Raw genomic sequence first — 14,767 nt, 5'->3', positions numbered from 1 at the left:
CCTTTAAACAAAGTAGGTTATTTGGTTCGCATTGCTGGCAATAAGTCAGACTTGTTTCCAGTGCATGTTGGACTCCACCAGGGCTGCACTGGGCTGGAGGGGTTCTGGTTCAGGAACCACAGGATTTCATCTCTGTTATTCGCAGACAATGTTGTTCTGTTGGCTTCATCGAGCATGGCCCTTTAGCATGCACTGGGGTGGTTTGCTGCTGGGTGTGACGGGGCTTGGATGAGAATCAGCATCTCCAATTCCGAGGCCAAGGTGCTCCACCACAAAAAGGTGGTTTGCCATATCCAGGTCGGAAGAAAGTCCTTACTCTAGGTGGAGGAGATCAAGTACCTTGGGGTTTTGTTCACGAGTGAGGGAAGGATGATACATGAGATTGACAGGGATACTGGTGCAGCAGCAGCCAAAAGGCAAAGCTCTCAATTTACCGGTCAATCTATGTTCCTACTCTCACCTATGGTCATGAGGTTTGGGTAATGACTGAAAGGACAAGATCTCGGATACAAGCAGCCGAAATGAGTTTCCTTAAACTTATCCTTAAAGATAGGGTGAGGAGCTCTGTCACCCAGGAGGAGCTCAGAGTAGAGCCGCTGCTTCTCCACATCGAGAGAAGTCAGCTGAGGTGGCTCGGGCATCTGTTTTAGATGCCTCATGGACACCTGGTTAGGGAGGTGTTCCAGGCATGTCCCACCAGTAGGAGGCCTCTGGGAAGACCCAGGACCTGCTTGAGGGACTATGTCTCTAGGCTGGCCTGGGAACAATGTGGGATCCCTTCGGAGGAGCTAGAGAAAGTGTCTGGGGAGAGGCAAGTCTGGGGTTCTCTCCTAAGACTGCTGCATCTGCAACCCGGCCCCGGAAAAGCAGGTGAAAATGAGATGAGGGAGAATAAACGAAGAGTGGTAAATTCTCTAAACGGAATCATGAGTGTAGGGTGGATTTGTAAATTGTCTTGTGAATGGAGACATCATCTAAATCATCCACTGTGGGACAGTAAAACAGCAGGTTTACATTTGATGTTCTGCTAGTGAAAAATGGCCTAGCTCTTCAGCTGAACTTTGTAAAATTATGGATAATTTTCCTATAAGAAAAAAAAAATTGTTAATTATCAAGAAAAAATTTTGTATTTCCAAAGTTGTAAACTTGTTAGTCTATAATGTGTCGATCAATATGTTTATCAGTCAATATATTTTTGCAATAAGTATTTACATGTAGACAAAAATACAAACTTAGTTCATTTTAATCTATTAAGAATTATGTCATTAAAAATAAATCTGTACCATAGATTTAGCTTCTGTCTTTTGAGGAAAGACGCCATGCCTAAAGGAGTATAATGTCCTTTAGATAACCTCAGGAAGTCAATGCAAGCAACAGAAAAGGTATAATGAAAACCACAGTTATTATTCATTAACAGATGAGAAAACACATCCAGTGCAGTTATTTAGATTATCAGCCATTACAGAAGACTAAGCTTTAATGCTCAGTCCATACTCTTACAATGCAATGCTTACTACTTCACTGTATGATACAGTTTAGATGTGCTTCAAATATACTTAAAAGGAAATAATTACATAGTAACACATTAACATTGTTGTTTAAGTTGCATTTATTTGTCTTCATACGATACATCACTGTATTAACACATATTTTCTTAATTAATTACGCTCTGAAGAATGCAGACAGTAACAATGCATTTTTAAATGAAGTGCAGGATGTTTCATTCGATTCAGGGCAGCCCACAGAATCAAATTGCACATTGTGTTCGTCTTTTTTTAAGAAATCCGTTTTTTCCATGGGCGTAGATTAATAGATTTATTGAATCCTTTCTTTTAAATACACTGGAAAAGGGGTAAATCAAAATGGCACGGTAAGATCTGTTGATAAAAATCTATACGCCAACGTTTCTTTTGGTCCAAACAAAGATTCTTTCAAGTTTTTTCACTTTTATGTAACATTGCGGAAAAAATAAATAAATTATATATATATATATATATATATATATATATATATATATATATATATATATATATATATATATATATATATATATATATATATACTATCAGAAGCACATTAAATATCAAAGGCCACAAATTCTCTGATTTGTTTTAACATCAAACTGCTTTGATTGTTAAAAACATCCTCCAGCAAAAGTTTGGTTGTTTTTCAGCATATAAGACTACAATATTCACAAGTTTGGCCTATAGAAATATATAGCAGTGCTACATTAGTTCACATACAAATGCATTCAGTACTGTACATTCCCAAGCTAGGTAGATTACTGTAAGAGACACAAAACCATTTTGTTCTACAACACGGGAACATGGCTGTCTTCAATAAATTGTCTATACAGAAGATATCTGTCTGAAGCCTGAGGTATGCATAATATGTCCTGTTACAATCGAAATTTTGCTCTATATTTACATATTAATAGGTAGCAGACCACCCTTTTATCAAAACGAAACAAAAACAAGACAACCAAACCAGACTCAAATCATTATCAGGGTTAGGGATGATTGCTTGATTTCTTACTTGAAGTTTGATTGTTCATGAACTTTGAACAAGCAAGACCCTTGTGTGAGTCAAACCAGTAAAAAAAAATAAAATAGGAAAGGATGATTTGCCTCTGCATATGAACATTCTTTCTCCATCGCGCTTTGTTCTTAAAGTTTATAAAATACTACTCTGCTTTATATAAAATTTAACTGACTGGTAAAGTGACAGAACGTCTAATATACATCCACTGAGTGTTAATATTCGTATATCCTTTCAAAAAAAAAAGAAAAGAAAAAGAATATAATAAGAGCATAAATGAAACCTGAAACCATACTCGTATCGTACAACACTTTAGACTAGGTAACATATACAAACATATGCAATCTTACAGACTGTATTAACAAACTCTAACAAAGAGTTAAAACAACGGGACGCTACATCGCTAGCACTTCCTGACATGCTAATAAGACAAGTGCAAAATTACGTTGCAATAGGAGTTTTCTATTCCACAACAGACAATTCCCAAGTCAATTTTTTCTATTACTGTTGCATCCCACACTTCTTTATTAGACCTGTGCTAAAAGAGGAAATGCATAAAATGAGCAGCTACTGTGTTTTCTGCCTGATGTGGCGCAACAGTAAATAAATGATTCTACCTCAGTGAACCATTTGATTAAGCTAATAAACAGGTTTGATGGATGTCTTTTCACTGCCATGACTCACTTCTTGCTTCTGAAGATTTCAACATTGCATGCAACCTTTAAGGAAATAATAGTTGGCTTATGTATAACATACAACTTAAATAATCAGCAGTTCATGGCTAAAGGTAAGTCCTGTCTTACGGACAAACATACGCCTTGTTTTTTTTTCCAGCTTATGCTCTGATGTATCAGAGGTCACCATAGTGGAACGAGTCGCCAAATTATCCAGCATGTGTTTTATGCAGCGGATGCCCTCCCAGCCACAACCCAGTAATGGGAAACACCCATGCACTTATATTCACACACACACTATAGCCAATTTCATTCATTCATTATCTTTTCAACTTCGTCCCTTTATTAATCTGGGGTTGCCACAGCGGAATGAACTGCCAACTTATCCAGCATATGTTTTACGCAGCAGATGCACTTCCAGCTGCAACCCATCAATGGGAAACACCCATACACAGTCAATCACACACATACACTACAGCCAATTCAGCTCGCCCAATTCATCTATAGTGCATGTCTTTGGACTTGTGGGAGAAACCGGAGCACCCCGGAGGAAACCCACGATCACAAAGGGGAATATGCAAACGCCACACAGAAATGCCAACTGGCTCAGCCGGGGCTCGAACCAGCGACCTTCTTGCTGTGAGGGGATTGTGCTACCCCCTATGCCACCGTGTTGGCCCTTATGCCCAAATTAATTCATCCAATTCACCTATAACGCATGTCTTTGGATTTGTGGGGGAAACTGAAGCAAGCAGAGGAATCCCATGCGAACACGGGGAGGGCATGCAAACTTCACACAGAAATGCCAACTGCCCCAGCCAGGACTCGAACCAGTGACCTTCTTGCTGTGAGGTGACAGTGCTAACCACTGAGCCTCCAGTTTTTTTGCCTTGTTTATTTGTTTTAATTTTTAAAAGTGATTTGGGATCTATTTTGACCATTTTAAACTGGAATGTACCTCTTATCATTAGAGTAAACGTGTAGTATACTTGGTTTTCTCTGTTCCACTGTTTCTCTTGTAGTTCACAAAGCTTTCAAAGTATACTGAGGCAGAAAAGCGTGAACGAATGAGTTGACACAGTGTGTGCAAATATGGGCTCCCTGATGACAAAAAAAACTTTGTCAAGTAGACAATGCAGACTGTCGCAGAAAGACAACAGCCAATGTAGACTTTAGGCTTAAAGCAGACAAATCTCCACTCATTACATTCAACTTGATCCTAACTTGATCTAAAGTTCAAACAGAACTTATCAAATAAGGCCGATTCTGTGGTCAATCAGTCCAAAAAGTCAGTGTTATCCTTATAACTGAACTGTCCTTAGATAAAACTAAGATGAACGTTCCCATCAAACATGTGCTTTATAATTGTCTCTAGTTGAAAATTTTCTCACAAAAGGGAACATATTTCTGAATAATGTTATATTTAAAGCTATAACATAAAAAAATGACTCTCAGTCAATTTTTTAACTGTGAAGACCAGAGTTGTTCAAATCACTAGGGATCAGAAGTCTCACTTAACTAATCCGAATCAAATAATGCCCAACAGTAAGGCCATCACACAAAGAATATCATTCTGATGCAATACCACAGTCGTGGTTGGGGGTACTGTTTGCTTAAGCAGCCCTCTCCGCATCTACATACTGATGATGATTCTTTCTGACAGATTCAAGACAGCCTGCTATCACTGAGGAGATTTCTAAGATTCTCCTTTGAAACTGATGGTTAGCAACTACATCTACTGGTCCTGGTCACAGAAAGCATTTAAAAGATTAGTTCACCCAAAAATGAAAATGATGTTATTAATTGATTATCCCCTTGTTGTTCCAACCCTCTGGGATCTTTGGAATTTTAAGCTAAATAATTTTGTGTACAAAAATAATAACTCTTTTCAACAGATTCTTCTATCATTAAATTGTGCGCTTTCATGAGCACTGTGATTGATGTGTGTACCACATGAGACTCTTCAGGCACAATAATTAGTCATATTCACCAAATAATGCACAAACACCCTCTCCTGTTCAGCAAAAAGCAATGGTCAGTGGTCAGGAGAAATTTTGCTCCACCTGCATATCTCGTCTCAAACATTTGCCTCTTTCATTTAATCAGCTACGATTCATGCGCGATGTATATGTATGTATATGTATAAATATGTATATGTACTCTTTATGTGTAATCAAGCATTTATTGATAGTCTGTTGCTTGTGTAGTAAAACTTGGAATAAACGTTTTAAAACTACTGTTAAACAATAACACAGACATAGAGTGTTTTATATTTCTGTGATGCTAATTTAAAGAATGATCGTATACATTATATTTAGGTATTTATGCGACATATGTTGAGATTTTAAAGACCTTTAAAGGGTCACGGAAACACCAAAACACATTTTTTGAGCTGTTGACAGTCTTATATGTGTCCCACACTGCTAAAAACACTATTAGGACACATATAATTTACTAAAAAGCGCACATTGGTTGTTTTTGCAATATTTAGAGCAAATTCGTACTTTTGGTTAGAAACAAAAAAATTTCGTCACGGCCATGAGATCTTAGCGTGTATTCCAGCATGTAGACTGGACGTCTGTACCTGGGAGATCCTTATTACGTCTCTGAGTGTGTTGCATTCATTCATGAGTAAGACTTGGTTCAAACCAATCAGCGCGCTCTATTGTGTATGCGGTGCAACTTCATTAATATGCATGATAGCTTCCAAGACTGTTTTTAACAGTTACAGTGTTCAGACGGCAGAGACCCCACGTTGTGTTGCCAAGCAGGAGAACATGAATTGTTTGGAGATACGGGTCGTCAGTGTTGCTTTTATAATTTTCTGCAGTGAAGGTTTTGTTTTCATTTTCCCTCTATGAGAGCGCAGCTAGACTCAAGTGTGGATTACATGCATGCGAGGCTCGACAACAATACGTGTCTAAAAAAACTTTTTTTCCAGAGAGCTTTTCTCATCTGGAAATGGTGAAATCCGGATTTGCCGCTCATCTCCTTTTAATAAAGACGCGGATCCAGTTGGTGTTGGTTGTCCTGTCTCTACAGATTTGCTAAGTGAGCGACCAATGGTCTTTGTTTGTTTACTCAAAGTTAGTTTGTATCGTCAGCAGTACTCTTTCAGTGTTTAAAGACGGACCTTAGTCAAATGATTTCTAAGTTAATAAAGCACCACAACCAAACTTCGTTGAGGATTTAACACATACAAGAATGACACACATGGCTTTCACACCTAACTTTTGTTTCGGAACGTATCTCGTCTGCCCAGTTAGCGCGGTTCGTTTGGCATATGTGAACAGGGCAATCGCTCTCTGTTCCGCGCCAAAGTAATCGCTCCGAGACCGCCTGAGTGAGGTGGTCTCGGCTCGATTGAAATGAACCCTGGAGCGGTTCGATTGCAGTGAGAAAGCGATCTGATCCGAGCGCGGTTATATCACAGTGTTTTATGGATGTGTAATAGGCATACGGCTATAAGAAGAGAGAATTAGGAGTATGGCGCGAAGTTTCGCGAGTCTCCGGATGCCCGCAAACGAGTGATGATCTCCCAGTAATCTCTCGTCTCCCTCCCGGTCCTCAAAAAGGCATCGTCATGCACCCTTCTCACCCCTCCCCACCGCATCTCTCCTCAGACTCGTCGCGTGCGCGCACCCTGTCAATCACCACCAAACCACCACCTCTCCTGACAGCTAAGCGGGACGCTGCAAAAAAAACCCGAACACTATGACCAATGTGAGGAGAGCTAACTCACACGTTACTTGTTTTAGCGCTTTTGGTCCGATTAAAAACTTTGAAGTGTGAAAGCGAACCGCTACAAGAGCAAAGAGCAACAATGTAACATTTGTAATCTCTGTTTCGGAACAACTGAATCGATTCACAGGTGTGAAAGCACCCTGAGTTACTAAGAAATGCGGAGGGGTTTTTTCTCTCATTGGCCATTCGGTAACAAACATTGCATGAAAGATGCATGCTTCCAGCAATTCCTCGAATCAAATATCTCGTTTGTCACGAGGGGCATGCATAAAATTCAAGAATGAAAGATTCAAACTGCAGTTAAAGTCCACCATTTAATATTTTGGCAAATAATTTGATTACTGCCCAAACCGACACTTTCATTTTTATGCAAATTTTTATGGACCCTGCCTTTTTCCTCCTCCGACACTCCCCCCTAAACAGAGCTGGACACGCCCAATTTCCTGACTTTTTCTAAAGTAGAGGTGTTAAAAACCCTGCTGAAACAGGGAGGTTTCATGGCCCTTTAACAGTTCCAATCATGATGCCTACACAAATCACTATGCCTGGAGTAATAAAACTTCCCTCATTGGTCATCTCAGCTTCTAAGGGTGACATAATAATCATTCTAAAAGCTGGTGGACAAGGCTGCCTCCTACTTTTCTGTTTCTAGCAACCAGATGTTGCAGGAGAAGATGCTGAGCTAACAGTCTACTCCGACCACAAAATAAACTGTTCCAGGCCTAGTGTGGCCTCGCCTTTCCATTTCTCAGTGACCCTTGGACTCAAACTGGTTCTCTCTCATCAACTAACTTCAGCATCAATATCGACTGAACAAACTGCATCACAACTCTTTTTCGAATGTAGTCTCTTTAACAGATAGATTAAGTATTATCTAAACCAGCGATGCCTAAAGTAGGGCCCGTGGCCCAAAGTTGGCCCATGTAAACAATTGATTTGGCCCACCATCCCACCTAAAAAGAGAGGGAGAATGATGGTTGGGGTGAATTTCCTTTTGGAGTGAGTGTCATTTCGAATTTAATGTAACCTGTGTCTTAGTTTTACACATCTGTGAGCAAATTAAAGTATGATTGACTAGTGTATTCAACATTGAACTTATGTTATAAATAGGATTGTTTATATTTTACTGTAATTAGTTAATTATAAAACATTTAAAATGATTGCATTAATCAATATGATTTAAAACATTTTCTAGTCATTTTTAAATATTAAAGAATAAGTTAGAAAACTACCCATGGTAAATTTAATAGATACTGTTTAGTATATATTGGGAATAAAGCCCTCAATCAATTTTGCTTTTTGACCCCTTTATAGGAAAAGGTTGGGCACCCCTGATCTAAACATTTCTACAAAGGTGTTTGAATGATGAAACTTCAGGCTGCTGAATATCAAATACTGCTATAACTTCATGCTGTAAATCTTCACTCTTTACTGAGTGCTGTGATATTATGCAAGATTTTTGCTACATGCTTTCAGTAGTATTGCACTGTAAGAAGTTTCTTAATTTATTAATTTTCTTGTCGGCTTAGTCATTTTATTAATCTGAGGTCGCCACAGCGGAATGAACCGACAACTTATCCAGCACGTTTTTACGCAGCGGATGCCCTTCCAGCCTACCCAATTTCCCTTTAACGCATGTCTTTGGACTGTGGGGGAAACCGGAGCACCCGGAGGAAACCCATGCGAACGCAGGGAGAACATGCTAACTCCAGACCGAAACGCCAACCGACCCAGCCGAAGCTTGAACCAGCAATCTTCTTGCTGTGAGGCGACAGCACTACCTACTGCGCCCCTGCGTCGCCAGGTAATTTCTTTTAACCTGTAAATGAATGTTTTTTAATCAAATAAACACTTGACCCAGAGACATCAAGTCAAAGCATACAGCAGGGCTGTTCAATTAGTTCGTCATGGGGGCCAGATCATGAAAAGCATCCCAAATGAGGGGCCGGACAGGTATGACTTGCAATATGAGTGATTTCTTTAGATGCAGCATTTTCGTTTCGTGCAACAGAAACGCAACGTTGAGAAGCCTTTACGATTAAGTATCCAAATGTTTTAGCTGCTTGCGCTACTCGCCGTGGCTCATGCTCTGTGCAGCTTTCAACTGCAGCTCGTGATGTATTGAACAGACACACGTCACTTTATAACTAAAACGGCTGTTTTTCGACTGAACTAAATGTATTTTTGATGTCTTAGTCACACTATTTGGAGGGCCTGAACAAATTGGGTCACGGGCCGCCGATTGAATAGCCCTGGCATACAGCTTATCTAAACTTTATCATTAATTATAACTAATTATGATTACTTTTAAATATTTCTCCTTGAGCTAATTTGCTACATGTGTACCCCCTGGATGTGTGACTTCCTCTGTTTGAAACCAAGAACAGGCACATCCGAATTAACATGTCAAGATATGCGAGCAAGCGTGACACAAGAAAGGTTGCCGTATAGTGCCACCAAGGAGAAGAAACTGTTGAATAAAGTTTTTTGTTGTTGTTTTAGGTGCACACAAAACTTTTCTAGCTCATTAACATTCTAATTTGCCAGACTGTTGCTGTCCTATGAGCATGACCTAAAATATCTTCATTTGTATTCTGAAGACGAACGAATGTCTCTAAGGTTTGGAACGTAATTAATAATATATATGATTTTTGGGTGAACTAACCCTTTGAGAGCTGGTAATGTATTGAAATTACGACAGTAAACAACAAGTTTCAATATAGACCTGACTTAGACTGTACTTATGGACATAAACTAAGAATCAGAGAAAAAGAGAATCAAATCAAATGCTTCTACGCCTCTCAAATAAGTCTCGCTTCGCCCTCCATCTCTGGTGGCAGCTCACAAACTCCAGTGAAATTCATCTCTTTCTCCTCCTTCCCGCCTTGACTTCTTGATTGAGACCCAGTGTCACCAGGTGAAGGATTGCTCTGTGACAGTGTGTCAGGTGATGTCCCAGCACGTCTTTCCTTTAGGTAGCCCTCCAGACGTTTCAGAATCAGCTTGGGGTTCTTCTTAGCAAAGGTCTCCACTTCTGTGCGTCACAGAGGAGACAAAATACATTTTCAAGGTTTTTGCTTACAAGCAGAGCCAATTGCAATTGCTATGTCTTAAAATTAAAAATAATGGTATAGTTCACCACATGATAAGTTTGCTTGTCACAATTCATTCATTAAAAAAAGTTAGAAAAAGGCACCTTTGAGTACATGGCCAGAGTCAGATATAGTTTTCCGCTGGCTTTTCCACAGTTGGTAGAGGTGGAGGAATGTTGCAACGTAAAAGTCATTCAGCACTGCCACGACCTGCTGCCTTCGGTTACACTCCCTAAGTCACATCACAAAGCATAGAAATGTCTTCTTGCAATGGGAAAAGTGAAAAGGTTATGGCTAAAAAGAAAAACATTTCAAAGCATGAAAACTTTGACCTAATATTGCACAAAATAGCCAACATGTTCTGCTGAAGAACCCATAAGGAAGTTTTGACATGACTTACTTAGACAGAACTTCCTCCCTGAGAGCATGCAGGGCAATTCGAGTCATGTTGATTGACATCACACTGAATGGAAAATTCTGCAGGCGTTAACAATGAAAAGAAGCAGTTTTATTGTTGTTGAATGACTTTCATGAGGATGATTTTATTACAGTGTTTATGGGACAATGTATATTCCATTTTCACCATGTCACTGATTTGTTAAATGACATTTAAAAACAACAATTAAACTAATTTGAAGATGCCAATTAATTTGACCATTTGTGATTTTTTCATTAAGGTCCTTGTTTGATTTATCAATCTTTTAAAATATAAATTAAATAAACAGTTATTAAATTGTCAGTTATAAAAAAATTAAATGCATTGTTGTATTGCTTTATTAAATGACATTTAAAAACTAATTAAACAAGCACATTTAAATATTGCTATATATTTAAAATATGATTTATTTATATACATTATTGTGTTTAATTATTAAATTATATGTTTAAGTGAATAGTACAAGTGTAAAAATAAAATACTGTATTTTAAAAATACTACAAAATACTTTTATAAGTAAGAATGAAATTTCTTCGCAGACCTTCTATCGATTCCTTCATCATTAAACTGACTTAGTGAAGTAAACAATGACTGACAGAAACAGCATTTCTCTGGGCAAGTTTCAGGCCTAATCCCAATTTTACCCCTTAGCCCTTCCCCTTATCCCTCGTTTTGCGCATTCACATCAAGGGGTAGGGATGTCCCAATTCTCTTTAGCTTAAAGGCGTAGGGCTAAGGAAAAAGGGTGAACAGCCCTTCGAACAAAGATTTTTCAGGACCACACTCGAAACCAAGGGGTAAAAAAAATTCCCAGAATACGGAAGGAAGGAGATCTACAAGTTAGTATTTTTTGTCATTATTTTGAACTTTTATGACAAACAAATGTTTTAATATATTCATAACCTTGTTCGTTTTTTACCGTCATGCTTTAAAAAAAATGCAAAAAAAAAAAAAAAACGCTACATTTCGCAATCTAAAATCCCTAATAATAACTCCTGTATAGTGTCTGCTGTAATGTTAGTGTTATTTTCGTGTGTTTACATAGATGAATATGGCCACTGTGTAAATACTCAGTATAGTTACGATCTTATTGCCATATTAGATCGTTATGATAACACAATATATGCCTTCAGTGATTTCCTGAAGATAAATACCAAAAAATAACACAACTGGAATAACTACAGCTGTCGCGATAGTCTGATCTCATAAGAGGCCAGAGATCAGAGATATGCTGTAGTGCTGTCCCAATTCTTAGGAGTACATTTTGAAGCCCTTTCCCTTAACCCTCAGTTGTAAGGGCCAAGGAGGTAGGGGTTAAAATAGAATTGGGATTGGGCCTAAGGCCCTGTTTACACTAGAGCGTTTTAGTTTTAAAACGCGTTTTAGAATGAAAATGATCCGCGTCCACACTAGCGTTTCTGAACAGCTCTGCATCTAAACCAAAACGAATGAAACGCACATCACGTGACCACAAACACATTCTGGCATGCGCTGCAGCTTATCCAGCCAGATGAGACCTGTGCTCATCGGACTGCTCATCAAGAATCTCCCGCTGGATCTAATCTCACTATATTTGCTGAACGTGATATTTCATCCATCTTGTTGTCTTTATCTAACGAAATACTCCTCGACTTTGGTCTTTTGAATCTATTACTTGTTCTCAGGTAACGTGTTTTGGCTAGTTAATATAACCACGTACATTCTGTATATTGACTAATATAAATTCTATATATTGACTGCACTTACAAGGAGAGAGGATTCGAGAGACCGAACTGTGTGTGTAGGCTACTTAATATTGAGGAAAAGTCCCAATCAGATAGGCGAATGTCTGCAGCACCGCCTCCGTTTTCAGATGTCTCTGTTTTCCTCCATCCACACTGAGACGGAGCAGCAGTGTTTTAGAATGAAAATGGCCTCTCCAGCATTTTCAAAACGCTCCGTTTTCGGCGATCTATAACTCCGGAGTAGTATGCACGGTTGGCGTAACCGTAGCAAAACTTGTGCGTTTTTAAAACGAAAACGCATTAGTGTAAACAGGGCCTAAGTCAGCTTCTCACCTCTTTTAACTCTACTCCTGTACATGAGGAGGTATTCATAAACCTTTGTTTCTCTTTCATTTTAGTATACATTTGGTACAAATTTCATACAGAAAGTCCTGTCTTGAAGATGATCTCTTTAATCCCTGTAAAAACCATCTAATGCAGATAATGGGCTCTATTTTGACGATCCATGCGCAGAGCGCAAAACGCAGGGCGCTAACGCTTTCAGGGCGTGTAAGGACGCCTTTTTGCTCATTTAAGGACGGGAAATCTGTCTTGCACTGCGGCGCTTGTTCTAAAAGGGTTGAGTTTATTTTCTTAATGAGTTATAGGTGTGTTTTGAGAATAAACCAATTAGAATCTCATCTCCCATTCCCTTTAAGAGTCAGCTGCGTCGCGCCAAGAGCGCATTCGCTATTTACAGGACACAAAGTAAGTCTAAGTGGAAAAAATTTGCATTTCACAAGCAAACAGTTAACAGTTTTTTAACAGAAAACTGTTAAACGGAGCATCTACTGCGTGAGAATAAGAGATAATGGATAAACTTTCACTTTCGCTCTTGGATTGGGAAACCTTTACGCACAGACATCAATTAGTCTATAAATAAATAATTTTGTTTGTTAAGTGCAAATATTGGTTTCAAAACTATTTCTAAATTCAGTTCTAATTTCCAGCAAACGAATAAATAAATAATAATAGCAAAATGTTCTCAAAAACCTGAGTTATATCCTAAAACACATGCTGTGCCCCATATGGTCTAAAACCTGACAGGTGGGCAAATCTAAGCTTGTTTTTAATAAAACAAATATAAATATGGATATAATAAATAATATTGCTAATAATAATAACAATATACAAAAGCAAATTGTTATGAATGAACTGAAAAAGCCTCCCGAGATGAAGAAGACATAAAAGCATTGGTTTTTCATATTTATGTAGGCTAGAAAATAATATGTTTTGTAATATTTTAATCCTTTATATTTATATTCTATATCTATTCTTATTATATACTATATATATATATATATCCTTAATATTTACACTTTTTCATATGTAAAGATATTTGCCTATTGCTCTCTTGTGCGTATTAAGCAGTGCGTAAGCGAGGCGCAACTCTGCGCCGGAGTTTAGACCGGGTTAGTTTGGGTCTAATGAAAAATCTATTATAGATTCTCAAAATAGCAACGCACCAGCAGTGCGCCACAGAACGCCTTCCTTTTTAGACCAGAACGCCTATGGGTGCAAAAATGAGCGCTAATGCATTTGCTATTTAAACAGCGTAGCGCAACGCCTCAAAAAGACTCTGAAACTAAGCTGAAGCTGAAACTACCAAAAGACTACTGCGCCGCGCCTTGCGCCACACTGCGCCGGGTGTATGATAGGGCCCAATGAGTTGGAAAAGTGCTGTATCTCTTCATTATGTTTCCATCCATTGCGTGGCCAGTAAAATTGACAGCATCTTATAACATTATATTTACTTTACATTATTAACTTATATTTTACGAGGGTGTTATATGATGAGGTTATATATATATTTTTTTATTAAATCAATTTTTTTGCATAGTTGAAAACGTCAAGTTTTAGTCATTTCCATAAATCATGTTTTTTTTTTTTTTTGCATTTGTACTCTTCAGTGCACAACATAAAACATGATATCTCGAAAACAATCGAGTTATCCGTTTTGCAATTAAACTTTTCATATGTATCCTGCTGCTGCTGTGTGACGGGAGTCTGGAGTTTGTGACCAGTCTGTATAGACTGGAGTATTATTAAATATTTGTGTCTCATATACTGTATTGTATAATGGATTTCTTTAAGCAGACATCTTTGCTCTTCATTAATTATGCAATGCACCTAAAGATCAACTACTGGCATTTGAATCAGCCAATTAAGTATTGTAGGAATCTCCACTGTAGGACTGTATTTGTATGTTGTTTGTCTTATTTTCTTGCCATCTACATCAGCAATCCATTCAAAACTAATGTTATTTGCCCATTTACTCATTCTCCCAGGTGTTTTTCAGTTCTTCTTTAACCAAAAGTGTCAAAAGTTCTCCCAATTAGTGAACACCAGTACACCATCTTTAGGTGTTTTATATGTCTATACTTCCTCTGCATTTCTACCTTCAGCACTGAGACTGATGATGTTCTGAATATCATATCCTGGACTGATATTTTATTTAATCTAATTTTTTTAAGAAAAGGTGGCGAATTGTGTACTACACGGGCATTACATATTTCTGGT

The 14,767-nt window shown here is 38.3% G+C and overlaps 2 protein-coding genes across 4 annotated transcripts in view; both read right to left on the bottom strand.

The window, feature by feature from the left end:
• grk5l (G protein-coupled receptor kinase 5 like) overlaps positions 1 to 14,767 on the bottom strand; it is a 785,510-nt gene that overhangs the window by 665,829 nt on the left and 104,914 nt on the right. The gene's annotated exons all lie outside the window — the stretch shown is intronic.
• Positions 1 to 14,767, bottom strand: part of elmod3 (ELMO/CED-12 domain containing 3) — a 46,963-nt gene that overhangs the window by 12,765 nt on the left and 19,431 nt on the right. For 2 of the 3 annotated variants that reach the window (XM_087265496.1, XM_087265495.1), the window contains exons 11-13: positions 10,449 to 10,525; positions 10,153 to 10,280; positions 7,257 to 9,990 (exon numbers count right to left, since the gene is read on the bottom strand). In XM_087265496.1, the coding sequence (XP_087121622.1) occupies positions 9,758 to 9,990; positions 10,153 to 10,280; positions 10,449 to 10,525 (438 nt within the window). In that variant the 3' untranslated portion in view covers positions 7,257 to 9,757. Of the gene's footprint in view, positions 1 to 7,256; positions 9,991 to 10,152; positions 10,281 to 10,448; positions 10,526 to 14,767 lie in introns of those variants that run through there. The other variant, XR_015498453.1, reaches the window with a different exon arrangement.

This window comes from Danio rerio, chromosome 8 (assembly GCF_052040795.2).
Source record: "Danio rerio strain M-AB ecotype USA chromosome 8, GRCz13ab, whole genome shotgun sequence".
NCBI classification, from domain to species: Eukaryota; Metazoa; Chordata; class Actinopteri; order Cypriniformes; family Danionidae; genus Danio; species Danio rerio.
The sequence above is the reverse complement of the archived record's forward strand: the minus strand, read 5'-3'. Positions and strand labels throughout refer to the sequence as shown.